The 27,437-nt window shown below is 51.2% G+C and overlaps 1 protein-coding gene across 3 annotated transcripts; it reads left to right on the forward strand.

Annotated features, from left to right (window-relative positions):
- The first annotated feature begins 5,373 nt into the window (after positions 1-5,373).
- On the forward strand, positions 5,374-27,412 carry ATN1 (atrophin 1). Of its 3 annotated transcripts, none has more exons than XM_053935576.1 (10): positions 5,374-5,448; positions 18,253-18,440; positions 18,639-18,776; positions 19,149-19,262; positions 20,558-22,572; positions 22,783-23,005; positions 23,114-23,831; positions 25,020-25,163; positions 25,416-25,596; positions 26,154-27,412. In XM_053935576.1, exons 2-10 carry the CDS (start codon positions 18,363-18,365, stop codon positions 26,185-26,187), a joined length of 3,645 nt encoding a protein of 1,214 aa, XP_053791551.1. In that variant the 5' UTR covers positions 5,374-5,448; positions 18,253-18,362; the 3' UTR covers positions 26,188-27,412. The 3 variants fall into 3 exon arrangements, with proteins under 3 accessions (XP_053791551.1, XP_053791550.1, XP_053791549.1); XM_053935575.1 differs by lacking the exon at positions 5,374-5,448 and adding an exon at positions 5,577-5,980; XM_053935574.1 differs by lacking the exon at positions 5,374-5,448 and adding an exon at positions 5,577-5,888.
- The last annotated feature ends 25 nt before the right edge of the window (positions 27,413-27,437 follow it).

Below are 27,437 nucleotides of genomic sequence, written 5' to 3' on the forward strand. Positions count from 1 at the left end.
TTTCACAGGGGCAACTCAGCAGTACTTGGGGAAAGCTGCCTGTGCTCCAGCCAGTGCCCTAGCAGGCTGGATGCCAGCAAATCCCAGTGCTTGCTCAACAAACAGCTTTGTTCTGGACTGACTCAAAGAAAGGTGGGGGGTTGGGGGTGCTACTGTGAGAAATACAACTGGAGAATAAATGATAAAACCACCTTGCCCACCCTTATATTCATGTCAGCAGCCCTACCACGTTCTTGGGCACACTCAGCTCCCTCCCTACAGAAAGTTTCCAGACCCTTGCTTAACTCTTGTCTAAGTTTGTTTCTGAGGTTGCTCAGCAAGTCCCAATCCCCCTTGACTGTGTCCTAATGCAGTCTTTAAAATCCAAAGACAAAAGTTTAAAACACTGGCATTTCACTGCTGATCCTTTACTAAACAGTATAGATTAAGGACTAAGTCCAAGAAGGGAAGACAAAGACTCTGGCACAGATGCCCAGAACTGAGAAGAGGGTGGGAGGGAAAATTTGAGGGTAGAGACAGGATTGGTTTCCAGGGCATCCCCAGCGCACACAGCACACATTTCAGTGGCAGGGGATAATAGCTCGTGCCCCGTCTCTCGCCCATGCTCTCTGGGAGCTGTAGTCCGGGTGCCGCCGGGGGAAGGCTCTGCTCCATCTTCCCCCGCCCCCGCGTCCCCCTCGGCGGCACCGGCACCCCGCGGGGTCCTGTGGGTCCCCCCCGCGGTCATGTCTCCCGCAAAAGCGGTTGTGTGCGTGACAGCGCTGTTTTCCAGAAGGAACGTGCATTTTGGATACAGGCAGTGGGCTGTCTTTTCCCGTTGTACACCTCACTGCTCCTTTGTTTTAGATACTAGGATTTTCTGAACAGTATGGCTACTGCTTAGCAATCAGGGCAGTCTTTTAGGGGAAAAAAACCCACAACTTTGTTACGTTTCATATTCCCAAGAGCATCTCCCCTTCCCCACCCCCCCCCCCCCCCCCCCGCCCCTCCCATTCGTCTTTTTCTGTGCAAGGAAGGCAATTAAGTGCCCAAGGTATTTGGCGTTGCCCATTTAAATGCAGCCAGGCTGCAACAGCAGGGAAGTGGTGTACATGTCCCTACAGTGCGGGAAGAATTTGTTAGGCAAGAGTTTCTGCCGGTGAGGCATCATCACGTCCCTGTGTCAGGGAAAGTGCGTGAAAGCCTTGAGGGGATGGGAACACATCCCGCCATAGCAGTACCTCACCTTGGTGCCTTTTCTAAATCAAAAGAGTTCGTCACTGCTGGCACAATGTACAGCAAATATTTGTCCTCATGCAGTGCATCCGAAGATGCATATGCTGCTTTCCCTTTGGCTCAGCGGCAAAGATTTGGTTACAGCTTCTTTGTGGTAGAACTGTCCAAGCACTCGGCTGATCCCACACCTGAGGACTCCTGTTGTATGAGCTGGTGTCTCCATCAGATTGCTGTGCTGTAATGTGAATGCAGTCGGAGTATGAGCAACAACACAGGGATGGGCTGGCAATGTGACGCTATCTGTGAATGGAAACATTTGTTGGATTTGCTTTCTTGTACCTCTCAAATCATACTCTGTTTAAATTACATTTGCAGAGCAATGTACAGCTGTTAACAGGATAATTTAACATTAGCTGCTGCCTCTTCCCCCCTGCCCCCCCAAAGCCTGCAGTATTTTTCTTTTTTTCTTTTTTCCCTAAATACATGTGTGCACCCATAAATGAGCTGGAAGGGGAGGTGTCACTGAATTAGGCTTGCTGTAGAGTCCAGAGAAAAGCCTTAATGATGAAGAGCTACCGAATTTCTCTAGTATGTTCTCGTCTGTCTCAAGAACAGAGGGATGTTGTTCAACCTTGAGAAACCAGTATCTTTCATATAGGAGGCTGTCAGGGACACTGTCTTGATGAATATCTGACAAGAAGTCCAAAAATTTGGGTGCTGGATAATTCCTATGAGGTCCTGCGCAGCTTAATCAAAAGAAGAGTATTTGTCTCTGCTGCTGGAAGACTAAATACAGACAGCTTGGACAGGTTGGCAGGGGGACATTACAAAGCTCTCTCTCTAGGCAAAGATCAGCATGCTAGAGCATTGCGTATCTCGGCATGGAAGCAGCTATAACTTGCTTCCTTATTCCTTCCATCAAGGAGACTACTATATGCTGTGTGTCAAAAGGGAAGTGGGGCTCCATGTGTTTTTAGAGTAAGAGTTTCACAGGAAAATTGAGATGAGATGTTTGGAGGTCTAGACTTCAAGCCCCTGCTAACAGCAGGGCTGGCTCCAGACCTAGATGAGGCTTGCTTGGGGCCTTGGCCAGGCAGTTTCTGACCATCTCAAGGTGAGGAGATTCCCCAACCCCTACTGAAACCTGTATCAGTGCTGAACTACCTTTAGGGAGGAGGTTTTCCCTTTATCTAGTCACAATTTCCCTTCTTGCAAATTTCATAGGCATTTCACTGTGTACCAGTCAGAAGAATTTGGCTCTCACTTCTCTGTAGCCCTCCATACCAAAGGGAAAAAAAAAAAGCCAAAGAGTAACTGGTTACCTCCTAACTTTTCTCTACTCCAGGCTGAAAAGAAACAGCTCTTTCAGCCTCCCCTTGTATGCCACGAGCTCCAGCACCTCACTTATCTCATTCCCTCCCCCACAGGACTATCAGAAACTTTCTTGTGCTGCATTTCCCTAAGAAGGCTACATCCCAGCCAGGGCCTCTCCTTTTGCAGGCAGCTGTTTGTCCCCTGGTAGAACTGGAAAGCAGTGGGATGATGTGGCTGGAGAGATCTCAAGGTGGCATGTCCTATGTCCCTAAACCGAGGGAGGACCAGGATTACACACTCCAGGAAGTTTGGTTCCTGGCTGGCTCACAGACTCCCCAGGTGATATATCCATCCTGAAGAGACACAGCTATAATGCTCTTGATTTGCCCAAGACCTTCAATCTGTTGATTTCAAAGGTGAAATAATTTTATTTCTCACATTCTGCAGCCAGCCCACTTTGGTCTTGCTGCACGAGCACAAACAAGCACTCGTGGTTCTCTTGTCTGTTTTCCACCTATACTTACCACCCTGAAAGCATAGGGTGTGACTTGACCTAGCAGCAATTTGGCTGTGAGCATTTATAAGTGGGGAAGATGAATGGTTGCTTTGGTCCTGCTTCTCTTTTGAACCACCTCTGATGTCTCTTCATAAACTAAGAGTGCAGGCCATCTTTGGCTGGCTTCTTGGAATAAACCAAAGCCTAGTATGATTATCATAAGGTATTGGAGTCTCTGCCTCGTCACTTATTGAAATAACAAATGACACTAAAAATCTTGATAATAAATTTAATATTTAAGTCAAGCTTTCAAACTGAAGCAACTGACCTGGTTATGGAAGATGATGACATGAAAACCATTTGGGGCTTGACACTGTGGTTATATAAACTTGGTATCACATGTTACTCATCCAAAAGATCTCAGCAATACCAACCACTGTAGCTGCCACAGAGGCTTTTCCTCAAACCACAAACCTTGGGGATCTGGGTATTTTGTTTAGCATCCAGAGAACAAGGATCTTGACAAGATCTTCCTCCTTCATGAATCATCACTTTGGCCTCTAAGGGTCACACGCACTGTGAGCTCGGGACGCAAGGCTGTCAGCTCCTAAAGGTGACAGTTTGAAGCAGCCGTGACAACTGCAAACGCCACCACCTCAACAGCAATAATAATATTCTGTCTTCTTGTCTGGGGCTCAGCTTGGTGAGGCACTTTGTGAAGCAGATAGCGCTTGTGATTGGAATCCACAGGGTGTTCTCTTCCACACAGCACCTCTCCAAAACAGTGTGGTGAAATGTTTTGGACTGACCACACAAAACCCAGTGAGCATTTTTGCAAACGTTAGCCATGGCTTTTTCAATCTCCCATGCCAGGTGTGGGAACCAGAGAGTCCTAGGGAACCACAGCACTTCAGGATTACTGCTGGCAGGGCAGAGGGTCCCCACGAGGGGCAGGACAAAGAAGCAGGCTGGGGAGAAGGGTGGACTGTAAGAATGAATGAGAGCTAGAGACATGAAGCATGCTGATGTTGTGCAACAGGGTGCTGCATGCCAGTGGGGCTGGCTTGGGAATGAGAAGCACCGAGAGCAACTCTGTGTCCAGGATAAATAGTGAGGCCCCAAAATGGCACGGTACCCCTGGAAGTGGGTGTGGAACACTTGCATTGGGAGCCATCAGCTTAGAAGGGACATTGCTCTTAATGATTTTTAAAGCATTGGGGTGAATAGCACTGCTGAAACCCCCACGAGGAGAGGAATACAACTGTATTCAGTGCTGAGTTTGGACGCTGTACAGTAAATAGTGCTCGGAGCCATGTAACGGACAATGAGAATTGCTGAATAAAAGCCCACGGAGAGCACGCCATCCAGCCTGCTCACTGAGAGGTCCTCCTGAGGAAATATTTTGGGATTATGCTTGAAGGCCATCAGAGTGAAACTTGCCCATCTGCACACTAAGGCTCCCTTATTTAAACATGCAGCCGTGTTCATGTCTGTGAGATACAGCTCCAGGTTTGCCCCCACAACTGCCGTGCCTTCTGCAGCTAAACGGGGCAGGAAGGGCAGCACTTGTAGCATCTCCTCGGCTCCCAGCCCCGTGCTCCGCTGGCCGTGCTCCCGCAGCAGGCAGCGGATGGAGCTGGATTAGCCCCTTGGCGGGCTGGCCGGGTGACAGAGCCGGCGGGCTCTCCCCTTCCTTCCCAAAGCCATTCCTCCGACAGCAGTTTTTCCAAAATGGCCATCGACGCCATGAACTTGGCCAGCGAGGGGAGGCAGCCGCGTTTCTGAGCAGCCGTGGGGGGATGTTTCACGTTTCTATGGCTGAGCCCCGCCGCTCCCCCGCACCGTGCGGTCGCGGAAGGCGGCAGGGGGGGGCGATGTGGCGCCGCTCGGGCGAGGCCCGCGCCAGCGGATCCCGCATCCCGCCGCTGCCGCGGCCGCGCCGTGCGCGTGTGAGCCGGGGGGGCCCCGCACGCCGCCGCTGCCGCGGCCGCGCCGCGTGTGTGCGTGTGCCGGGGGGGCCCGCAGCCCGGTGCGGGCAGCGCGGAGCGGCCCCCGCACGAGGCTCGCGCTCCCTTTGTGCCGTTGCCTGGCAACCGGGCGGGGGATGGGAAGTGGAATCGGGGGGGATGGATGCGCGCGCGGCCGCACGCCGATGAGCGCCCGTCGGGCGGCCGCCGCCCCCGCCCCCCGGGAGGCCCCGCCGCAGCCCCGGCCGGCCGCCACCCCCCCCGCACCTCTCGGTCGCCCTGGGCCCGTCCTGCCAAAAACGACCCTCCGGGCTCTCTCTCCCCCACTTTGCCCGGCCTTTGTGCCGGCGCCGGGGGCCCAGCGGTGCGGGGCGCGGCCGCGGCCGGGGCGGGGGCCGGGCCGGTTGCTCGCCCCGCGTCCGCGTCTCCTCCTCCCCTGTCCCACGCTGCCCACGGGTGGGTTGGGGGTGCGGGGTGTGTGGGGTGTTTCGCGGGGAGGGGCGGCGGCGAGCGCGGAGCAGAGGGGCGGGGGAGGGGGCTCGTTCTGGGCCCTTCGGAAATGGGAGGTGGCTAAGGCGGGCAGCGGTGGGAGCGATGGGAGGGCGGCGGGGCGCAGGCGGAGGCGCCTGAGCGCGGCGGGAGAGGGGGCGACACAGCCGCGGGGCGGGGGGGCCCCGCTCCCCGCCGCACCCCCCCTCCCGGAGCCGCTGTCCCTGCCACCGACCGGTTATTCCGGAGCCGCGAGAGGAAACGAGGGAGCGCGGAAAAGGAGGAGGGAGGAAAGGGGAAAAAAAAAAAAAAAAAAAAAAGAAGGGGGGGCAGCGTTTAAATCCCTGCCCCCCGCTCCTCGCCTCCTCCATTCCTCCCTTCATTCGACCTCCCCTCAGGAGCCGCCGGTGAGTCCCTCGCCCGCTCCCAGCCGCTCCCGCCCAGCTTGTCATTGTCGCCCACTCGCTGCATTCTTTCTCGGCTTGATTTTAGCCCTCCGGTCCGTCTGTCGGGATGGGGAGCGAGGCGGCGCGGGGGGGGGAAACACCAAAGTTGGGGGGGGCAGGAGGGGCGAGAGTGCGATTAACCCCCGCGGCGCTGGGGAAGGGTCCCCGGCGATCCCTGTCCCGGCGTGGATGCGGCGAGGGGCCGGGAAGGAGCCGGGACAGCGCCGCGGGGCACGGGGGCTCGGCGGGGCGGGGGTCCCGGCCGCGGCTGGGGGCGCTCCGGCATCGCCGGGGGGCGCTGCCCGCCCGGGGCTCGGCTGCGCTGGACGGCGGCGCAGCGCCTTCCCTCTGGAACGGGGGGGCGGGGGTCGCGCGGGGCTCCGCGCCCGCCGCGGGGGTCCCGGGGCGGGGACACCCCCCGCCGCGCGCCCGGCGTGACGTCAGCGCCCGCGGAGCCCCCCTTCCCTGCGGCGGGAAGTTCGGCGGGGGCAGGGGCGCGCGGGGCCCGGGGGGCGCGGGCGGGCGGGAGTTGCGAGTTTGCGGCCCGGCGCCGTGCGGGGAGGAGGGCGGCACAACGCTGGAGGGGACCGACTCCCGCCCTGCCTGCCTTCGCGGGGGGGCTCGTATTGTCCCCGCTTCCCCAGGTGCGGCCGGGGAGCGGGCAGGAGGAACTGGGAATAATAACGTTTCCATCGGGGGACCGAGAAGAGTGTCGGCTCCCCCCGCCGTGGCTGCAGCGGACACGGGTGGGATTTACCCCTTACCCCTGCCCCCTCCCCTGGCACGCCAGGGTGCCGCTTGGGGACCGGGGCACTGGCGAGACCCCGTACGGCTGGGTGGCATCAAGGTGTCGGCTGCGCTCCTCTTGAACCGGCCGAGATCCCTGTTGTGTCCGGCTGGTTGTCCATTTGTTATTCAGGATTCCTGAAGAAGTGGCATCTGGGTTTCCCACATTGCCCTTTTGGCTATGCCATGGAGCCGGTGGCTGTTCTGTCTTGCTGGCTTGAGCTGGCCTGTGGCCGGCTCGGCTGCTGTTGCCCAGCGAATTGCCGGCTGTATTTTGCCGAGTGGCCGCTGTGCTGTTGAAGTGGCAGCCATTTGGTCACCGTGGCATTACTTTGCACGCTGCCTTTGCATGCCGTGGAGTTGTGCCTTGATAGCTATTGTACATTCCCGAAGTTGCTTTCCAGATGGGCAGTATCTTTCCTTGTGTTTGCCTCAGTGCCGTGGCTGCCCTGAGTTCCGCAGCAGATTCCTCATTTGTCAGGATGGCTACTGAAAGAATTTGTAGGGCTTTTGTCTGCAGGGTCTGTTTTTTAGTGGGCTGTGCCTTGAGAAGCAGCATGTCCTTACCAAGCTCGGCACCCAAATCTGTTGTCATTGTTTCTGGTTGTACTGGGTGGATTGCATAGGAGCTGCTATGCTTTTCAGCCTTAAAAAAGTGAGGAGAAAGTAGTGGGCCATTATCCTAAGGTGTGTAGCAGGAGAGCGAAGGAGAAGTTGCAAATGCCATTTATTTTGTATCCACCTGAGTGCTGGAGCATGGTTACACACCCTTCAGGTGTGTGCTGCCTAAAGCTGCAGAGCTCAGCTTTGACTTCCCACTCGAGAATCCCACAGCTGTCTGAGTTGAAAGCTGAACTCCCTTATCTTCTAAGCCCGAGGGTGTTGCGAATCACTGCTGTGCTGCACACACAAGGGGCTGGAGCTCCATGGTCATTACCCATGGATGGGACACTTGTAAATGTGAATGATCAAATTGTTCATTTGGAATTATTTTCATTCTCTTTTGCCCTTTTTCTCGGCCAAGTTGTTAATGTCATTTTGTGTCTGTCATTAGTGATGGCAAACCAATCATTTGTGTATTTCCCCAACTTCTTGGGAATGACCTGATCTTTCAAATCAGACTTTTTCAGTTATGATTCATGATTGAGCTTTTCAAGCATAGCCAAAGAGTGAACTTGTAGTACCATAGTTCTTGCTAGAAATTATAAAAAAAACTCCAAACATTTGAAAATTAAATGTGCAGTGAATCTTAATGAACAAGATGAACAGGTTTAACCTGCTGCAGTGACCTGCCTTTACCTCTCTTCATATGCATTTACCTCCTTCCCTGGGTTTTGTACCCGTTGGATACCTCTGAAAGGTTCTTGCATTCTCATCTTTAGGTTTGCCTGAACAAAGAATGATGATGATGTTTCTTGTGGGTGTACTTGTATTCCAAAATGATAATGGTCATGCAAGGAACTATGATTCTATAGCATGGTGAGGTTGCTGTACTAAAAGCAGCCTGATCTGTATTGTTCTTCAAGAGGAGGAGGAACATCTAGTCCAGTCAGACTAGATGATCATTGTAGGTCCCTTCCAACTGACATACTTCATCGTGATTCTATTTGTGGGTGAAATGCATCAGGCAGGTTTTTATCTTCCCAAAGTTCAGCCCCTGTCACTCCTTGTACACCTTCCCAGTTTGTCCTGGAGCTCTCTCATGTTCATCAGTGATTTTCTTGGGGATGGAGGTGGAGTTGAGAGGACCAGTCCATGTGGAATGCAGAGCTGTGTAGGGAAAGTTTATTTATTTACCAGGTCTGGGGTATAATGTTTGCAAATGCAATCTCTGGAATTGGTCTGTGCATATGTTCACCTGTGCCCCTCCTTAAATACCTACTTGAATGTTTGTCCATCTTACATTATTCCTTGTATAATGCCTTTTCTTCTGTGAACCTGCTTTTCTTTTCTATCAGACTTTATCTTCGTTTCTGTCTCCCAATCTCTTTGGGACAAATAAACTATTTTGTTGCCTTCATTGGATTTTCTGGTCTCATTCTTCCTCCATTAGGAGATGCTTTGGAAGTATGACATATATTTCTTGTGTTTATCACTTTATCTCTTCCATCTGTACTTCTTGAAGACTATGTCTATTGAAGTACAAAATACCAGTACTTTACAAACTTCTTAAAGGCTGAAGGAGAAGGCAACACAAGTTCTGACTGTTCAAAAGTGAGGGCATCTCTGCAAAAGTCGTTCTCTCAACCAAGTGAGCACACCTAGGGTAGGTCACTAATGATCGATCACCTAGGTAGATCACTAATGCCTGTGATCCCTGCTGGAGTCTGGTCACAGCAGATGGTTTAACATGAGCATGAGCTGCTCCCTCTCAGTGCCTTCCCTGACCTACTGAGGCTCAGCAGTGCCCAAGGCATGTGTTGCCAGGCTGGCCAGGTGCATGTGGCACTGCTCTTTGTCACATTGAGATGAGCACTGGAGAATCTTTCTGCCCTTCCAGTCACGTGTTGGGTGGTTGTGGTCCCACAGCCCATGTTGTCAGTGAGGTGTGTATGGAGAATGATGAAACAGAAGGGGATGTTTCCAGTTCAAGTGGCTTGAGCTTCACCTCCCTACCAGTTTGGTTGGCTGTTTGGGCTTTGAATGTTTGGGGATAAGGATTTGGCCATGTTTTAAGTTTAACAGAAGTCAACTTTGTGAGGAAGCGATCCCTTCAGAAGCAATGCCTAGCTTCCAGCTCTGATAATCCTCCTGCAGAAGTTTCTGATCGTCTGTTTTCTGTGTGTGTTGTGGCAGCAAACACTGATTTGTTGTTGCCTCCTCCTGTAAAAATATCAATGTTTGATTGATTGTTGTGGCAGTATTTTCACCTACAAACCAAAGGCTAACTGCAATATCTTCTCCAGGCAATTTCAGCCAATGATGGTCTGTCTGGGCTTTGCTGAAGAAGGGGAGCTGGCTGCTCTCAATCTTACTTCATGTCTCTTGCCCTGGTGACATTCTTCATCACAGAGAGTTTAGCTGGAAAATTTTAGTCTTGTATTTCCCTGCTGTACAATGCACTTGATGATAGCCTGTTTCTTCCCCAAGGTCTCTCTGTGCTATAGATCACTTAAGTGAAGGTTGCATTTGAGCAACCTTCTTCTGTTTGGACAGTGAATTGGATTTACTATATGTGTGTATATATATATATATATATATATATATATATATATATATATATGCGTGTGTGTATATCACAATATATATGGTAGTTTGTATAATATATATCTTGTATAAAATATAATGTTATATAGTTATTAAATTTTATATTGATATATATAGCAGAGTGTATTGGATATAAAGTGTATCTGTAGCACAGTATTTTGGATATACTGCCGTTTTTTTCTTTTAGGCAGTGCAACTGATGAAGTGATTTACCTCAGAATTATTCAGAGTTTGCCAGACACATAAAGAGGGCCCACCCTCCGTGAAGAATGGTTTATCCAGTCATGGTTATCCATCAGGCTTTCCTCTTACATTGCTAGACCATTGCTTTCAAAGTCCATTGTCACCCAGAGCTAGGTAGACCTCATCACCTTTTGGCCAAGTTCTATGACTACTAATGAGTTTAATATTGAAAAAACTGTTCTCATCAACTGGCTGGTCTGTGCAGAAAATATTAAGAGCATTTATTTTACAATAAAATAAAAGAAAACCCTTTAAAATTTTCATTGATACACTAGATTCCTATGCAAGTTTTTCAAGTGATTGATTTCTCCTGCTTTTCAAATTTTGCACTAATTCTGTGTTGGATTTATCTGGCTTTAGCTAGATCCATTGGATATGGGGGTCTTTGTTGTGTAGGTTAAAGAACTGTCAGAAATCATCTTCCTTTGTAGTGCTCATAGGCCATCTTCAAGCCTTTTAACGTTTTCTCAGGCAAGCTGTATTTATTCAGCCTAAGGTTATAAGGGGGAGGAGTTCATCACATTCCTCAATTTGTCAGCATTCTTTTTGGAGTACACAGGTAAAAATGGTGTGCACTTCTCCCATAATTGCCTTACCAATCCTGTGTATAGTCAGGTGAAAATCACATTTCTTTTCCTGCTCCTGAGGAATATTCCTTTCTCTGTGCACTGGTGGATTTCACTCATTCAAAAAAAGCCTTCTTAGAAGTCTTTTCAGACTTCTGGGATGAGAGATGAGGGATGAGGGCAGAATCATCCCACTTGGCCAGTCCTTGGCCAGTAGACTAAGGAGAAGCTGTGGGATCCCAAGCCTAGGAGTGACTTGAAGTTTACCACTAACTCATATCTGCTGTACTATTGTTCCTCTGCCCATTTCCCTTGTCCTAGTTCACTTCTTTTATTCTGGATGTGTCTGTCCATCTTCATCCTGTTCACATGTTTGCCCTTGGCACATGTGGCTCTTGTGTTGTCTTTGCTGTCAGTCATGAATCCCTGGAAACAGAGAATCTAAAGGGTGTCCTTAGGGTCAGTGGTTGCAAAGTCATAGAATCATTTAGGTTGGAATAGAACTCCAGGATCATTGAGTCCAACCATTAATCCAATAATGTCATTTTCTAATCTTATCTCATCCAATCCAATCCAATCCAATCCAATCCAATCCAATCCAATCCTGTGCCATTTTCCTCTGATAGTCCTACAGCTTCCAGCTGTTTTCAGTGGAGGACCTGCCACAGCCAGATATGGTTTCTAGCTATCCAGAAAGTGCCAGTGATTCCCTCTTGAATGAAACTCTCCATTTCTCCCATCAAACACATAGAACCTTCTAGCACACATGGTGCCCTTTAACTGGAAATTCTGCAGCCACCTGTTTCAAGAACTACTCTTTCTTTTTGGTTAGTTTTGAACGTGTTTCTTTGTAGTGTTATTTGATGGCCATCAAATTTCTACTGGAGAAGACAGTAACAAAATTTTTTCCTACCTAATCTCTAATTTTCATATATGGCTTAATGGTCCCCAGTCACACCCTCACTTCAATAACCTTTTCTCTGGACAGAGATGTCTAGCCCACACAGTTGTGCCTCTTCATTGCCCCTTCTAGTTCCTATAGAAGAAGTAGAATTGCACACACATTTCAAGATACAGGAAAGCCATACGTTTGTGGGGGGGCATAATGATGTTATCCTCAGGAAATTCTAGCATGCAGTTTACTTTCTCGATGGCTGCTGGATGCTCAGGTGCCATTTTAATGGATCTGCCTCTTATATCCAAAGGGTATCACTTGTGAGTGCGCTGGTCAGCTCAGAGTCCAGATGTCCCTTCCAGCTAGCATCCTCCTTTGGGTCTCTGGGCAACCACCCTGTGATGTCTCTGGGTAATTTTCTTTGCATTCTTAGCAAAGGGACATCTGTGTATCAAAAGAGGGGTGTGAGGTATTACAGTAGACCCTTGGCCCCTAACAGCTCCACAGGTAAGGTGTGCTCAGGTGTTGCAAATATAGAAGACGCTGCCCTTCACAAAATAGCGAGTGTGGGGAGTGTGATGTGTCCTCTGGATCATGCATCTGTAGGCTCCATCCCACTTGCAGAAGGTAGAGCCCAGTGTGTTTTTTTTCCCAATCCACCACTGGGCTCTGCCAGCCTGTATCTCCAAGAGATCTGGAAGCCCTCCTCTGGGGAGACAGAATGATTCTTCTGGGATTTTTAAGTAAATCTGTTACATGCTTAACAGTCATTTTATTGTGCCCTCAGGAATTGTTTTATGATTAACATAACCTTCTTTAGTACATCTAACCTTCATTTAGTGAATCAAACCTTATTTTCGGTTGCTTTTGCAAAAATTAATAACTTCTTCTATGCTGTAAATTAAGCTATTGTTAAATGCATGAATGTTTTTATTATTTATGACCTAGCTTTAGCTCTGTTATTTCACTCTGTTAATCAGAATTTTTTTCTTTCTCAGATACATTTTTACTTGAATGGAGGTTCCAGAATTAGAGTTTTCATACTCAAAATAACATTCTTGCTCCTCATGGTTGTGCAAAATTAAGAAAACAAAAATTAATATAGGCTTAATAAAATGTAAACTAGCTTTATCTCCTAAGACTGCCAGTGTTCTGCACAGTTATTTTTAGTATTCTTATTTGGCACCCTTTCCTGAAGCGTTAGCATTTTAATTTTTATTTATTATTTTACTGCAGAGAAGAAGCACATAGGTAGCCTGACAAGTGAATTTGTCAACAAGTACATATAAGAAGGATTGAAGCTGTTGCCTCAAGATGAGTATTTTTTTTTGCATATTTTGAAGACAGAAGAATCCGGTGAAATTGCAGTACACTGCCAATATGAAATCAGTGTCTTTATGAAAAATAACAGAAATCGACAGCTGTCACTATTTTCATACTGGATTTATATTATTTTGACCTCCTGAGCAGTAGTCACAGTTTGAACTTGTGTTGTAGGTGTTTTTGCCTGAGTTTGCCACATAACACTGTGTTGCCAAACCTCCCTGGCAGGGCAGGTCTCAGCCCTTCCTGCCTGTGTCCGATGGCTGCTGGTAGTTGGATGTGCCTGTCCCAGGCCTTGTGGAGAGGTCTGCAGAAGACTGGGAGGTGTGTGCTCTGATCCTGGGGTTTCTGTGTGCAGTGACCTGCATGAGAGTGACCTGCAGGAGTCCTGGTCCTTGATGAATTCACTTCCTAGCCTGAGTTCACAGCCCCTGCATCCACCCAGTGTTGTAGTTACTTTGTAGGAGACAGAAAAATGCCTTTGTTGGAAAACTACCTTTCATTTGTATACCTTCGTATATTTATTCTTAACAAGATTTACTGAATACAGAAGATTAGCCAGTCATGGCAGTATTCACACCCAAGATAATATTAGCCACAAATGTTTGCCATCTTGGTATTCAACCATTTTGGCATCCTAATCCCTTTGCTCACAGTCATTTTGCCTTTTACAGTAATGTCACGCTCCAGGTATGTATCAAAAGACAGTGACGTGCGACCCGAACCCTGACGTGTTTTTTCATTGCTGTCCAACGCTGGACACGGTGCCCTTCCCCTTCCTTCCCTCTCTTTCTCCATCATGCCCTATAGTAAAATGCCAGGGTTCAAGCAGGAAATCAGGTAATTAGCCATTGGGAAATTCTGTACTTCAGGTTGTCTGATTGCAGTATTTGGGACAAAACTTAATGTTTTCAAGATCCTACACAATCTTTAAAACTGATTACATTTCTGGAAATTTTCCCTTCATTTTACAAAATGAGGGAGATAGAGACAGGAGTTAAAAATATTTGGGACCATCATTCATTGGGCAGTCATATATATATGCATACTGCTCCTCTTCTTAGTGATTTTTACCCATCAAGAGGGATCCATCAGTTAACATTCCAGCTTATTTTCAGGACACTTTTCAGCATCTGCGATGTGTTAGAAAGCAGCTGTGTTCGTTTTGCCACCCTGGTTCCTCCCTCCAGTGCTAGTCCATGCCTTTGTAGAAGTGGGAAGAGAAAAAACAGGATGGGAACAGAGAGCTATTGAATTGCAGAGAACCAGACTCAGTTTAATTTTCACATCTGACTTCTGAATCCCTGCCTTGGCATACCAAATACCTTGGATTTCATATAGGATTTTGGATGTGATTCCTACATTTCAGAAAATGACTTAAAGAGTAGTCACTGTGTACTTTAAACAGTACCCAAATGAAGAAGACAAGAGGTTTGCACTTCAGAACATCTGTACTTAGGCTAAAGCAGTCATTCCACTGACTCCTTGCTCCAAACTTGCATCTAGCGGAAGCTGGCTTTGTCTACAGTAAATAAACCAAAAAGGGTATAATGTTAGTTCTTTTTTCTAAATGACACTGATGCTAGGATCCTTCATCTCTCCCTTCTGCTGGCACTGGCCCCAGAGAGGGCTAGCTGGACCTTCTCAAGCAGACTGGAGCTGGCGTTTGACCTTCTCAAGTAGACTGGAGCCCTGGACTTGGGCTGCCCATCCTGGGTCTTGCTCTGCCATTGAGCACCTGCTGAAGTGTCAAAACCCTCCATGGCTCTGGCAGCATCTCCGTGTCTTCCTGGTCTCAGTGGAAATGGTCTCCTGGCTGCTGGACACGTGCTGGGTGTAGCCCTGCCTGCAGCCCCAGTGTGTGCAGTGCTTTGGGCACGTGACTCGTTCGTCATTTACGCTTCTGGCCAAGCCCTCAAACCACCCCAGAAACTTGGTTCCCATTTCCTCTGCTTCTGTTGTCGTCTAGGAAAGTTTATTTCCTCAAAGCCACAGCCTAATGTGTAAATGTTCTCCTGAGCCAAGGACAAGCATTCAGCCTGCTTTTGAAGAGGTAAAACCTGAGTGCTTCTCATTGGAGATGGACTTGTTTACCTGGGAGTTGTTTACCTGGGAGAATTGCTCCACATGACAGCCTGGGAAGGAGAGAACCTATCTGTGTCCTTCAACAAAAGAGGAGCTGAACCTCATAAGCTTCTGGCTGCTAGTGCAGGACAGTCCAGGCTTTGGGAAGGAGAATTACTTGGAGCTGAGGAGGAGGAGGAGGAGTGGGATCCATTTTGAATGCCACGTGGGGGATGCCTGTTGAGTGTGTGTTGCTCACGGGAGACTTCACCAGGGCTTACAGGAGAATATGGAGGGGTTTGGGCAATAAGCCAAGCCAAGCTGGGTTGTATGAAATACAAACAGAAAATAGCAATTTGCAATGCCTCATAACTCAGTTGAACCTGTAAAGGGCTTCACAGGGCCAGGGAAAGGTTAACCCTTCCACAGCAGGCCTGTCACGTCTCACCTCCTAACCAAAACCATGGAGCCCTAAGAACCCTTCAGAGGCATTTGCAGGGATCTTCACTGACGGGAAGGGTTAGGTGTAACTTGCAAATTGTAAAGGCTCACACTGCAAGCTTTTATTTCATAGATGTTAAAATTAGAAGACAGATTTGTCATCCTCTCATCTGGCCATAACAGTTGCTATACAGCTATACTAATAATGTGTGCATCAATTCTCTTACATATTTTAGTAAAATCTTCACTGTCTAAGTGACAGAAACTTCTGCCTCAGTTAGTGGTTGATTATGTCTCTTGAAATACCGTTGTTTGTTTCTGGCTTTGTTTCTTACTGCATATTCAGTGGTTGAAATAAGTAGGGAGTGGGTATCCCTTTCAAAAAGGGAAGTTTCAGTTTGTGGTTGGCTGCATGTTATTTTCCTGACTGACTTCTCTGGGAAGAGGATGGTAATTGTCATTCCAGGGTTGCTGGAAAGCTGAAGTGAGACCTGTATGCTGCGTTATCACTGTGGCTTCTCTGGTGTGGGAGGCATGGGTGCTATTCCTGTGGAATGCAGGGAGCAGTGACATTGGTAGCGTGCTGTTGCTGCTGCTTGCCTTCAGAGCTGAACTAATGCTTGCAGGTTTGCCACCATGGCGTGAGTCAAAGTTGAGTTAAATTAGGATTACCTTAGGTATTACAATTTTTTGTTTCACATAAGAAATGTTGATTCTGGTTGCTTATCTAGAATAGCATCAGTGTAACTGGCTGAATTAGCAACCAAAGGCCAAAGCGTGACAGAAATATGAGCCTGTAAAACAAGTCAGCGGGTGGGGATTGGGAGTGGGCTCTGCCTCCATTAGGTCAGTTATAAACCATCATCAGCTATTTTCCTATTAAAGAAGAGGTCTCAGTTAATGAATTGATGTGTGTGGGAATTAATGCTGGATGAGTCCCCCTGGGGCTTTTGTGATGAAGGTCAAATAAAATATTAATGGAATTAAAACAAACAATCCCCTGATTTTCCTAAGTACCTTCCAGATGGGTTTCTGTAAGCAGTGGTCAGGGAAGATGTGGAGCCCCAGGAGAGACAGGCCAGTGTCATTTTTCATGGTCAGGCAGATGAAGACAGTGGAAAGCAGTGACCCTGGGGCCACACATTCCAGCAGCAGGGCTGCATGGGAGGTCTGAGAGTTCTCCTGTCGGGTGCTTTTGCTCTGATCCCTGCTTTCAGCTCCCTTCTCGGAGAAATGGAAGTCATCCAGATTGCTCCTGCACTGCTTAGCTGGAAGCTGATATTTCCAGGTGTGGGATGGTCTTCAGGAGCCCCAAATCCACAGGCTTCTTATTCACAGAATTCCTCTGTGCTTCCAGATGAGACAATAAAACCCAGTAGTTGTGGCTTTTTTCTGCTGGTGCCTCTTCCACAGGACCCATTCCCTTGTCTTTCAGATTGTCCATTCCAGAGGCTGAGTATAGCAACTCAGATGACAGGCTTGGGAAGGATAAAGTATTTTTGGTTATGTGTGCACAGTGCAGAGCAGTGCAAAAGGTCTTTAGCTCGCTGGATTCAAGCAAGCTAACTTTAGGAGCAGTATCCCTGAATAATTTCCTCCAGTTCCCAGTCTAACACAAACATGGTACTTTCATACTCCAGAGTAGGAACTGTGTGATAGAACAGGGTGTTAAATATCTACAGTAAAATGCTTTTGGACATGGCACAAAGCTGTAAATTGTTCCGGAGGGATCTCAGAAATCTTCCTGCTGCTGCAAAGTGTAAGGATGTACTCTGCATCCCTGGCTACGACTCGGTCTGGTACACTGAGGAACATCCTGTGTGTTGAGGAGGAGGACACCCTGGCAGGCACGCCAGGCTAAACAGAGCTGGTGATGGTGTCATGCAAAAGCAAAGCTAAATGTGTTTTCTCACACCTATTTGTGTACCTTGGGCATGGAACAGCCTAAGCAAGACTTGTCACATTTTCTGCATTATGTGGTGGTGCATGAGTGCATGTGGATGTGCTCTGGAGAGGGCAGGGCTGTACAGTGCCCTTCAGCAAAGGCCACTTTGCTGAATGACAAATGACATGGGACTAGCAAATGGCAGCACATGGCCAGGTAAGGGCGGTGTAACTTTCTGCACTGACAAGTGTGAAGATGAACTAACAAAGTCAGAAAAATTGTAATTTGGAACATTTTAAAACACTTTCCAGTTATTTTTTCCCCCAAGGAAAAGAAAATACTAAAATTATTCCAGAAGACAGATAACATCCTGATAACCATTCCTTCTTGCATCCTCCAAAGCAGTGTTATTGGGCCCTGAATCATAGAATTAGATAATTACAGAATGGCTTGGATTAAGAGGAGCCTTAAAGATCATCTACTCCCAACACCCCTGCTGTGGACAGGGACTTCTTCCACAAGACCAGGTTATTTAAAACCCCATCCAGCCTGGCCTTGAACACTGCCAGGATTGGGGGATCCATGAGGCAACCTGTTCCAGTGCTTCATCACCCTCAGAGTAATGAGTTTCTTCCTAATATCTAATATCTAATTTAAATCTGCCCTCAGTCTGAAGCCATTCAAAATGAATACCTCGCATCATGCACATATCACTCCTAGAAATTGGAAATCGGATATGGCAGTGGGCAAATCTTTTCCCACACTGATGAGAGAGTTTATTGCATTCTTGGTAAACATACTTGAGTCTCTAAATAAGGAAACAATGGTAATTTTGTCATATTTCTATAGCAATCCACAAAAGGATGTTCTGTAGTTCACTCAGTCTTTCTCCTCCCTCATCTGTTTGCCTTTCAGGATTCAGCAGGATTTTATTACGTGGCTGGTGTGATCCCCCGTTCCAGAAGAACTGCCCATCTCTGTCTCCTCAGAAACAGCCAACGGGGGTTGTGGAGTCATAAAAATTTATGTTTTCATCAAACCGGGCCAAGGAGAATGGGGGTCCCACACCCAAAAGAATGAAGACACGACAGAACAAGGACTCAGTATGTGGGGTGGGAGAGGGGGGTGGGACACGAGAGCCAGGCTGGAGGTGTGGGTTGGAACTGAGGCTCCCTGCAAAGCTAGTGGGCATGAGTTTGGCACAGTGGAGTGCAAGGGGTTCAGGGGATTTGGGAGGCTGGGCACAGAGCAGGAGCGGTGAGAGATGCAAAGCAGGACTGACACAGTGATCCCTCTGTTAGATGTCAATGCGGAGTGGACGGAAGAAAGAGACTCCGGGGCCTCGAGAGGAGCTCAGGTCACGGGGTCGAGCTTCCCCTGGTGGTGTCAGCACCTCCAGCAGTGATGGCAAGGCTGAGAAATCCCGACAAGCGACAAAGGTAATATCAGCTAGAACACAAGTGTGGGGTGGCCAAGGACTGCCCAGATTGGGTGGGATCCATTTGAGGATCCAGGGACACAGACCAGAAGAGATCCACTAAGTAGCCTCTGTTGGATTAGCTTTCTGAAATGGGCAGAATCCCTTTTGCTCTCATCCTCACCATCTTGCACTTTCCTGAGAACTGGTGTCTAGTCTCACCAGACCCTTTTAGTGCTCATTTTTGCCATATCCTGGGTCCATGTTGCTCTGCTAGTGTCATCGACACATGTGCCATGGTGGCTGTGTCTCACCTGCTGCAGTCTGTGAAGACCTGTCGGGTTGGAAGATTTATCCATGACCCTCCACCTCTGTTCTCCTTGTCTCCTTGCAGAAAGGCCGGTTGGAGGAATCCTGCACCCCCAAGAGCAGCAAGCAGGGCCGAACAGAAGAGATCTCAGAGAGTGAGGGGGAGGACACCAATGCTCCCAAAAAAACCAAAACTGAGGTGAGCTCTCCCTGCTGTGATTGCTGGCATGTGCCCATTCTAGAGCAAAGGAGTCTCCAGTTCCTTGTCTGTGCTGCTCGTGCCTGCTCAGCTTGAGGTTCCTGCTGCTTGGGAGCCCCGACACCTTGGGTTTTGCACTGCAGCTCTTCCAACCTAAATGGTATCTACAAAAATGCCACCAGGAGTGATGACTGAGCAGATAGAGGCTGTCTGTCTCATTTGCCTTGTGTTCAGGGGGCTGCTATGCTGTTGGAGCTGGGGATGTGCCCTGCCTTTTCCAGCAGAGCAAAAGCCTGTCGCCGTGTGCAGCCACAGGTTGGGTCGGAGTCAGTCCCTTCTGACCCCAGCACAGTGTGACAGGGAGGTGCTTAAGTCATGATGGGTTCCAGGTGACAGTCATTCAACACCTGCTCATGCACACAGAGCCGTGGCAGTCGTTTCTGAAACACCGACAGCACCAGGCTGGATTGGTGGTTGTGTGGTTGGAAGACTCAGCTCTTGTGCTTCTCCATTCCCTGTTAGCCTATTCGGGGAACTGGCCTTAAAGGCCTGCAAACATGGGGATGCTTACTCATGTTAAGAGGTCCTTATAATTCAACCACTTTGGTTCCACTTCTGTAATTTCCCCACATGGACAGTCTGTTCAGCTCAACAGTGGTATTTTTTCAGCTTAGCCTCCCTTGATTAGAGTGATGCTTGTTAGTTATCCTTACCCATGATGACTGCTAATCACCAATGCACATTGTCTGAGGCAGCAGGTGGTGGGGAGCAGCAGGGGTTGGGAAGCACAGGGGGAACTCCTGGAAGTAAGGAGTAGAACAGTGAGAGGGGTCTGGGTGGGAGCTGGTCTCCTTGAGCAGGGAGAGCTCTGCAGGGGCAAGAAAAGCAATTCTGGGTCTGGGGCCTGTGCTGGGACCGCTGTGGTGTGTGCTGCTCCATGCCACCGGTGATACCATATCCTGGCCAACAACCCATCACCCCTGTTGTATCTGTTCCCTCTCAGCCTCGTGTGTAACAGTTCCCTGCCCTCCCTCACTGCCTCTTTACACAAGGTAACCCATTGTTACCTCCTTACTGACCACAGAATGCTCATGAAGGACCGGAGAGCACTGGAAAGGAGGCAGGACTGGTGTTATGTGTACCTTGCCAAACAATGTCTCCTTTCCTCTGTGAGGTTTTCTAGTGCTGAGGTTGGCAGAGAAAGGTCAGAAAACAAGTTCTCTGGGAACTTTGAAGTGTGTCATGTGAGGTCTGGAAGGCCCCATAATGCCCCTTTCCTCCTCGTTCTACTTCAGGAGTTGCCTTGTCCTCCATCCCCATCCGATGTTGACAGCCTTGATGGCCACAGCTTCAACGATGAGATGAGCAGCGACCCACGGGACATTGACCAGGATAACAGGAGCACCTCGCCCAGCGTCTACAGCCCTGGGAGCGTGGAGAACGACTCCGACTCCTCTTCTGTGCTGTCCCAGGGGCCGTCTCACTCCTATCACCACCCCCCACTCTTCCCCGAGAGCCCGCCAGTAGCTCCCCCTCCCGACAGCCTGGCCCGTCCACCAGAGCCCAGCTTTGGGCTCCCGGGCGAGGCACACCCCCAGGGACCCCCCACAGGAAGTTACCATTCCCAGCTGGAGGGCCAGGCCTCACGCATTTTCCAGGCTCAAGCCCCACAGACACCTGCCTCCTCCTCCTCCTCTTCCTCCTCCTCTGCTGTTGCTGCCCCTTCTGCTCCCCCTTCCTCCTCCTCATCCTCTTCCTCTTCCTCCTCCTCTTCCTCCCACACTCCCCTTTATCCTACAGCCAATGTGGTCCAGGTTGGGGCCAAAATTGCCAGTGGAGTGGGGGGGCTCCCGGCACCGGGGGCTCGTGAGCAGACCCTCAGCGCCAAGCACAATCCACCACCTACCACCCCAATCTCACTGGCCTCGGTGGGAGGAGGGCTCCCCCCTCAAAAGACACCCCCGGCCAACCCCCCGGCTGCCCCCCCGGCCTCTGCCCCTTCCTTCCCCCATGTCTCCTCCAACCTGCCTCCTCCGCCAGCCCTGCGCCCCCTCAACAACGCAGTGGCTGCCTCCAGCTCCCCAGGGATGGTGGGGCAGGCCCTGAGCGGCCACCTGCCCTCGCCCCACAGCATGGGGCAGGAGAAGGCACCGGCCCTGGCCCCCTCCCGCTACCCCTACGCCCCACCACCACTGCCGCCCTCCAGCTCCTCTGCCCAGTACCCCCAGCCCTCCCCGGGCCAGCCCCTGCCCAGCTACAGTGCTTCCTATGGGCACTCCTTCCCCCCGCCCAGCGGCCTCTCTGTCTCCAGCCAGCCCCCCAAGTACACCCAGCCCTCCCTGCCCTCGCAGCCCGTCTGGAGCCAGGGGCCACCCCCTTACAGCCGCCCCCTGGGAAATGCTGGCTCCCACCCCGCTGCCCCTTTCCCCGGCCAGTCCCCCCATCACCAGCAGCCTCCCCAGCAGCACCACCACGGTCACGGGAGCAGCGGGGGCGTCTCCCCAGCAGCCACAGCTCCTCCCCAGCCCCCCGGGGGCTACCCCCACAGCCTGGAGTCCAGCAGCCATCACCCTTCCCATCCCACCTACGGGCTGCGCCTCTACCCTCCACACAGCCAGGCTGCCTACAGCCAGGCTCCCTCTGCCACTGCAGCCGCTGCCCCCTCTTCCTCCTCCTCGTCCTCATCCTCTTCTTCTTCCTCATCCTCCTCTGCTGCCTCTTCCCAGGGAAGCTACCCCAGCATGTGCACGCACCCACCGGGGCAGAGTCCTGCCACCTACACCTTCCCCCCGCCTCCGCCCCCCTCCCCTGCTCATGGGGCTGGCCCTCCAGTCACCTCTGCTGCCACCACCCTCTCCACCGTCATTGCCACCATGGCCTCCCCCTCTGCAGCCCCCTACAAGACGGTCTCGCCCCCGGTACCCCCGTCAGCTGTGGCCCCGTATGGGAAGCGGGCGGCCTCCCCTGTCCCCACCTTCCAGCCCCCGGCCCCCTACAAGCCGGGCTCGCCCCCCACTTCCTCGGCTGCCCCTTTCCGTGCAGCCACCCCTCCCGGCTACCGGGTGGCTTCTTCCCCTGTGGCGGGAGGCTACAAAGCCCCCTCACCTGCCCCCTCTGCCCCACCACCCTTGCCAGGGAACATGGCTGCCCCAGCCCCACCGCCGCCCCCACTCCCCCTCAGCGCTGCTCAGATCAAGCAGGAGCCGTCGGAGGAGTACGAGCCCCCGGAGAGCCCCGTGCCACCTGCTCGCAGCCCCTCACCACCCCCCAAGGTGGTGGATGTGCCGAGCCATGCCAGCCAGTCAGCCAGGTGAGGGGAGACTGGTTTCTCCTAAGGATGGGGAGGGGCGTATGGGGCAGGGAAGAGGAAATCACCCCAAGCCTGAGGTGCAGCTACCCTCTTGCCTTTTTCATGATGCTCTTCACATTCCCATGGAGCCTTTCCCACAATAGCTGTCCCTGTCCCCATCCCTGCTCACCAGCCCTGTCGGCACTAATGGGCTTCACTTCTCATCCCCAGATTCAACAAACACCTGGACCGTGGCTTCAACTCCTGCTCCCGCACAGACCTGTACTTTGTGCCCCTTGATGGCTCCAAGCTGGCCAAGAAAAGAGCAGACTTGGTAGAGAAAGTGCGTCGAGAGGCTGAGCAGAAGGCCCGTGAAGAGAAGGAGCGAGAACGGGAACGGGAGCGGGAGAAGGAGCGGGAGCGGGAGAAGGAACGGGAGCTGGAGAGGAGTGTGGTAGGTCTGGGAGTCCCACTGCCGCAGCGCAGCCGGGGCGGATGCTCAAGGGCCCCCTCGGCCGCTCCCCGCTGGGACCCTGAAGCCGGTCTCTCTGCTCTTTTGCAGAAGATGGCCCAGGAGGGCCGTCCGGTCGAGTGCTCGTCCCTCGGGCCGGTTCCCCACCGCCCCTCCTTCGAGCAGGGCAGTGCTGTAGCGACTGTTCCCCCATACCTGGGCCCTGACACACCAGCTCTGCGCACCCTTAGCGAGTATGCCCGGCCCCACGTCATGTCCCCCAGCAACCGCAACCACCCTTTCTACGTGCCCCTGGGCGCCGTCGACCCGGGCCTGCTGGGCTACAACGTGCCAGCCATCTACAGCAGTGATCCAGCCACGCGGGAGCGCGAGCTGCGGGAGCGGGAGGCCCGCGAACGAGACCTGAGGGACCGGGATCTGCGTGAACGTCTCAAGCCTGGCTTTGAAGTCAAACCGGCCGAGTTGGAGCAGCTCCATGCTGTGCCAGCTGCTGCCATGGATCCGTTCCCACGCCACGGCGGGCTGAGTCTGCAGACGGCCCCCGGCCTTCATCCCGCTTTTCCCTTCCACCCAGGGCTGGGCCACTTGGAGCGGGAGAGGCTGGCGCTGGCAGCTGGCCCGACCCTTCGTCCTGACATGTCCTACGCCGAGCGCTTGGCGGCTGAACGCCAGCACGCCGAGCGGGTGGCCGCTCTCAGCAATGACCCTCTGGCCCGGCTGCAGATGCTCAATGTGACACCTCATCATCATCAGCATTCCCACATCCACTCCCACCTCCATCTCCACCAGCAGGATGCCATACACGCAGGTAAGGGCTGCATGGTGGTGGTGCCCTGCACAAAGCTCTGATTTCCATCCTACTGTCCCTTCCCTGTCCTCCCTGCCTCTGGCCCTGGGGAACCCTAAAAGCTGACGAACTAAATTTTGAGGCCATAGATCTTCAGCCAAAAGAGTCCAACATCATGGTCATTGTTCCTTTCCCCCACTCCCATTTCACCAAAGGCACTGGAACTGCTGATCAGTGGCCAGCAAAATTGTTTGCACTGTGTCCTTTTGTTCTGGGTCTGTGAGGCCACAGTACATGTGCTGGAGTCCCACTGAGTGCCTGGGTGGTGCTGCTGCAAACTGCATTCCTTACACTGGAGTCTGCAGAGGGAGCGGGAGCCCTGCTTGAACACTTTGGCAGTGTCCTTAGGACTAATGAAATGCTGGTTCTCAGGTTTGCTCCTATGACTGCAGATATTGGGATGGGATGGGATGAGAAGGAAGGTGGGCTAATCATAAGGAGCTGGAGGCTGCTGTGTTTTAGAATTGAATGGTGGTCCCTTCCATTTCCACATCCTACAGGAAAGCAAAGTAAAACGTTTAGGGATGAAAATCTCAGGGAAGCAAAGCCCAAGCTACAGTGCAATAGGAAAAAAGTGTTGTGCCTGCTCAGGTGCTGTGAGCAGTCAGTGCAGTCTGGTGTCAGTCACAGACGCTGGCTCTGAGCAGCTGCAACTCCTCAGAGATGGCATGAGGTACAAGTGAATGTGCATTTTCCCTACCATCCTTGGCTGGGCACCTTATTCTGGCTGGGAGTCCAAACCACTAGAAAGAGAATCTGTCCTGGATAAGACCTGGAAAAGAAAGCACCCAGTACAAGTATGCACGTGAATGGCTGTCGGGGTGACAGATGGGCATGATATGGGGTGCAGACCTGATTGCAGAGCAGGTCCTTGCAGAACCCTGCTGAACTTTTATCCTAAGGAGCAGTATTTCTTCCTGAGGAGTGTAGGGACAGAGCTCTGCCAGACCAGTTCACGTGAAGTTTGATGCAGGCAAAAAGAGTAACACTCAGGAGGAGATGACACTGTTGTTTAGCTGTGAAATCATCCCATCCCTAGCATGCTCTGACCCTCTCTCTCCGTATCTGTTTTGTGAGGCCTTGTGCCTGTCTCTGTGTTACCTGCTACAAAGCCTGGGACAATTATCTTGTGGTATCTTTTCTTCCCAGCCTCAGCCTCCGTTCACCCTCTAATCGACCCCCTCGCCTCGGGATCACACCTCACCCGGATACCATACCCGGCTGGAACCATCCCCAACCCTCTCCTGCCTCACCCTCTACATGAGAACGAAGTGCTGCGCCACCAGCTCTTTGGTAAGGAACTTCACAGGGACTGCTGCTCTCCAAAGAGCATCAGCAGAGTTCCAAGGGACAGGGGTGTCCTGAGGTGTCACAGGACCAAACTGAGGTCTGTTAAACAGAGTGTAGGACAGGCCCACGCTGTCAGGATGAGCAGGTCCTGCACGTGGGCAGGGATGGGAATGGGGGTGCAGTAGGGTCTTGCTGAGTGTGGGGCCTTGGATGGAGCATTAACTCGGCTCTTCTCTGTGTCACCTTTGGCTGCAGCCGCACCCTACAGGGACCTGCCGGGCTCCCTCTCGGCGCCCATGTCGGCGGCGCACCAGCTGCAGGCCATGCACGCGCAGTCGGCTGAGCTGCAGCGCCTGGCTCTGGAGCAGCAGCAGTGGCTCCACGCCCACCACCCTCTGCACGGCGTGCCGCTCCCCACGCAGGAGGACTACTACAGGTGCGTGGAGCTGCTCTCTCTCACAAGAACACCTCCAGGCCCAGCCCTGGCGTGGGGCTGGCACAGGCAGTGGGAACAGGGAAAGCATTGCTCCTGGAGCAGGTGACTGTGGCCCAAGCCCACACGGGGAACAGGGACGCTCTGCCATGGGGCTCAGCTATGGCTGACCACCAGGAAAGTCATACTTGGCAAGTGGTTATTCAGTGGCTAATCCCTTGTGAGATCTCAGCTCCTCCTCTCTGAGGGGGGAGATAACTTTATTGTGTTTCACACATGTTAATGCAGTTATGACTAACTGATACTCCTGCCAAAATACAAAACATTTATAAAGGCTTGATGGTTTTGCCAAGATAAGGAATTCACGTGTGCATGGGGTGGCACACTGGGAAAGAGAGAGGTAGAATGTTGTACCTTTTCAATAGTATCTCCTACTTAAAGGATCTACAAAACCTCCCAAGCCAGCAGTGTTGTATGTGTCCAGATGAACAAAGGCAGGGGAATGGTGTAAATTGCCTTTTTCCCTTTCACTATCACCTTGTTCCTCTTTTTTATCCTAGCCACCTGAAAAAGGAAAGTGACAAACCCCTTTAAATGGACTTCTGTCAGCGTGACATCATCATGTCTTTCTCTCAAGAGAAGCAATCAGTCAACCAAATCCTGGGGGAAGGGAAGCTGCAAAGTGACACATCCTGATCCCACCATGCAGTAGAGTACAAGAGAAGATGACAGAAAGTATGGGATGGCATCCTGGGAAAAGTGGAGGAGAGAAAATGGGGAGGGACTGAAGCACCACTAACGGACCTGAAGCGATGGGTACGTGATTTCAGCTGAGCTCTGAAGAGAAGAGAATCAGCATTGCATAGAGCTCAGAAAGACAAAGACTGACATGAATTCAGGGTGGCAGGAGCTCCGTCCTTTGTTTTGGGGGAACAGTTGCATTAAATAAAAAGTGCAGAGCATTGCAGGACTTCATGTACAGGATGCTCCTGCCTTTTCTGCTTCTGCAAGGAGGAGGTGCGGCCAAGAAATAACTGCAAACACAAAAGAGCCTTTTTTCAAGATGCCTCCTCAACACCCCACCCCCCTTTAGGTGTAAGATACTGCTTAGCGATACAGAAAAGCAACATGGAACTTTTTCAGATTAGCCAGAGCAGCTTCCCATTCTCCCAACATCCCTTCAGATGCAAACAAAGCGTTCCAGGTCCCTTCCGGAGTGGCCTCTCCTGCCTGCGGAGGGTCCGGTCCCAGCCATCAGGGTGCAAAGCACCGCAGGACTGTTTGCAGGACGGTGGCTGTGCTTTCCCCAGCTGCTGGGAACGGGCACGGCCATGAGGTGCGAAGCACCAGCAGACTGTTTTGGAGACTGCCGTCAGCGCCGTGACCCCTCTGAGCCCCATGGGGAGAGCTGGCGTGGCCCAGCCGTAACACTGCGTCCTGGGACTGTCTGTAAGATGGTGGCTGCCCCTTTCCCCTCACCCATCCTAATTGATGTACTTTAACTCATGCACATCCTATTAGACGTGGCAGTTTTATGTAGCAACTTGTGACCCCCTTGCCCCCGCGTGCGTGTTCTGATTTCACAGTTGTATCTCTCGATTGGTCCCCCATATATATATATATATTTACTTAACCATTAAAGGAGAAAACAACCAACAACCCAGCTATGGAAAAGAAAAAAAAACAACCACCCAAACGATGTTCCCCACGCACTCCCGAGCCCTGACACACATTCTAATAATTTATATATATAAATATATATATGAAGCTCTTAAAAAAGGAAAAAAAAGAAAAAAAGACAAAAAAACCCTTTCAGAAACGGGACTCTGGTGTGTTCGTTTCTT

This window comes from Vidua chalybeata, chromosome 2 (assembly GCF_026979565.1).
Source record: "Vidua chalybeata isolate OUT-0048 chromosome 2, bVidCha1 merged haplotype, whole genome shotgun sequence".
Classification (NCBI taxonomy): domain Eukaryota; kingdom Metazoa; phylum Chordata; class Aves; order Passeriformes; family Viduidae; genus Vidua; species Vidua chalybeata.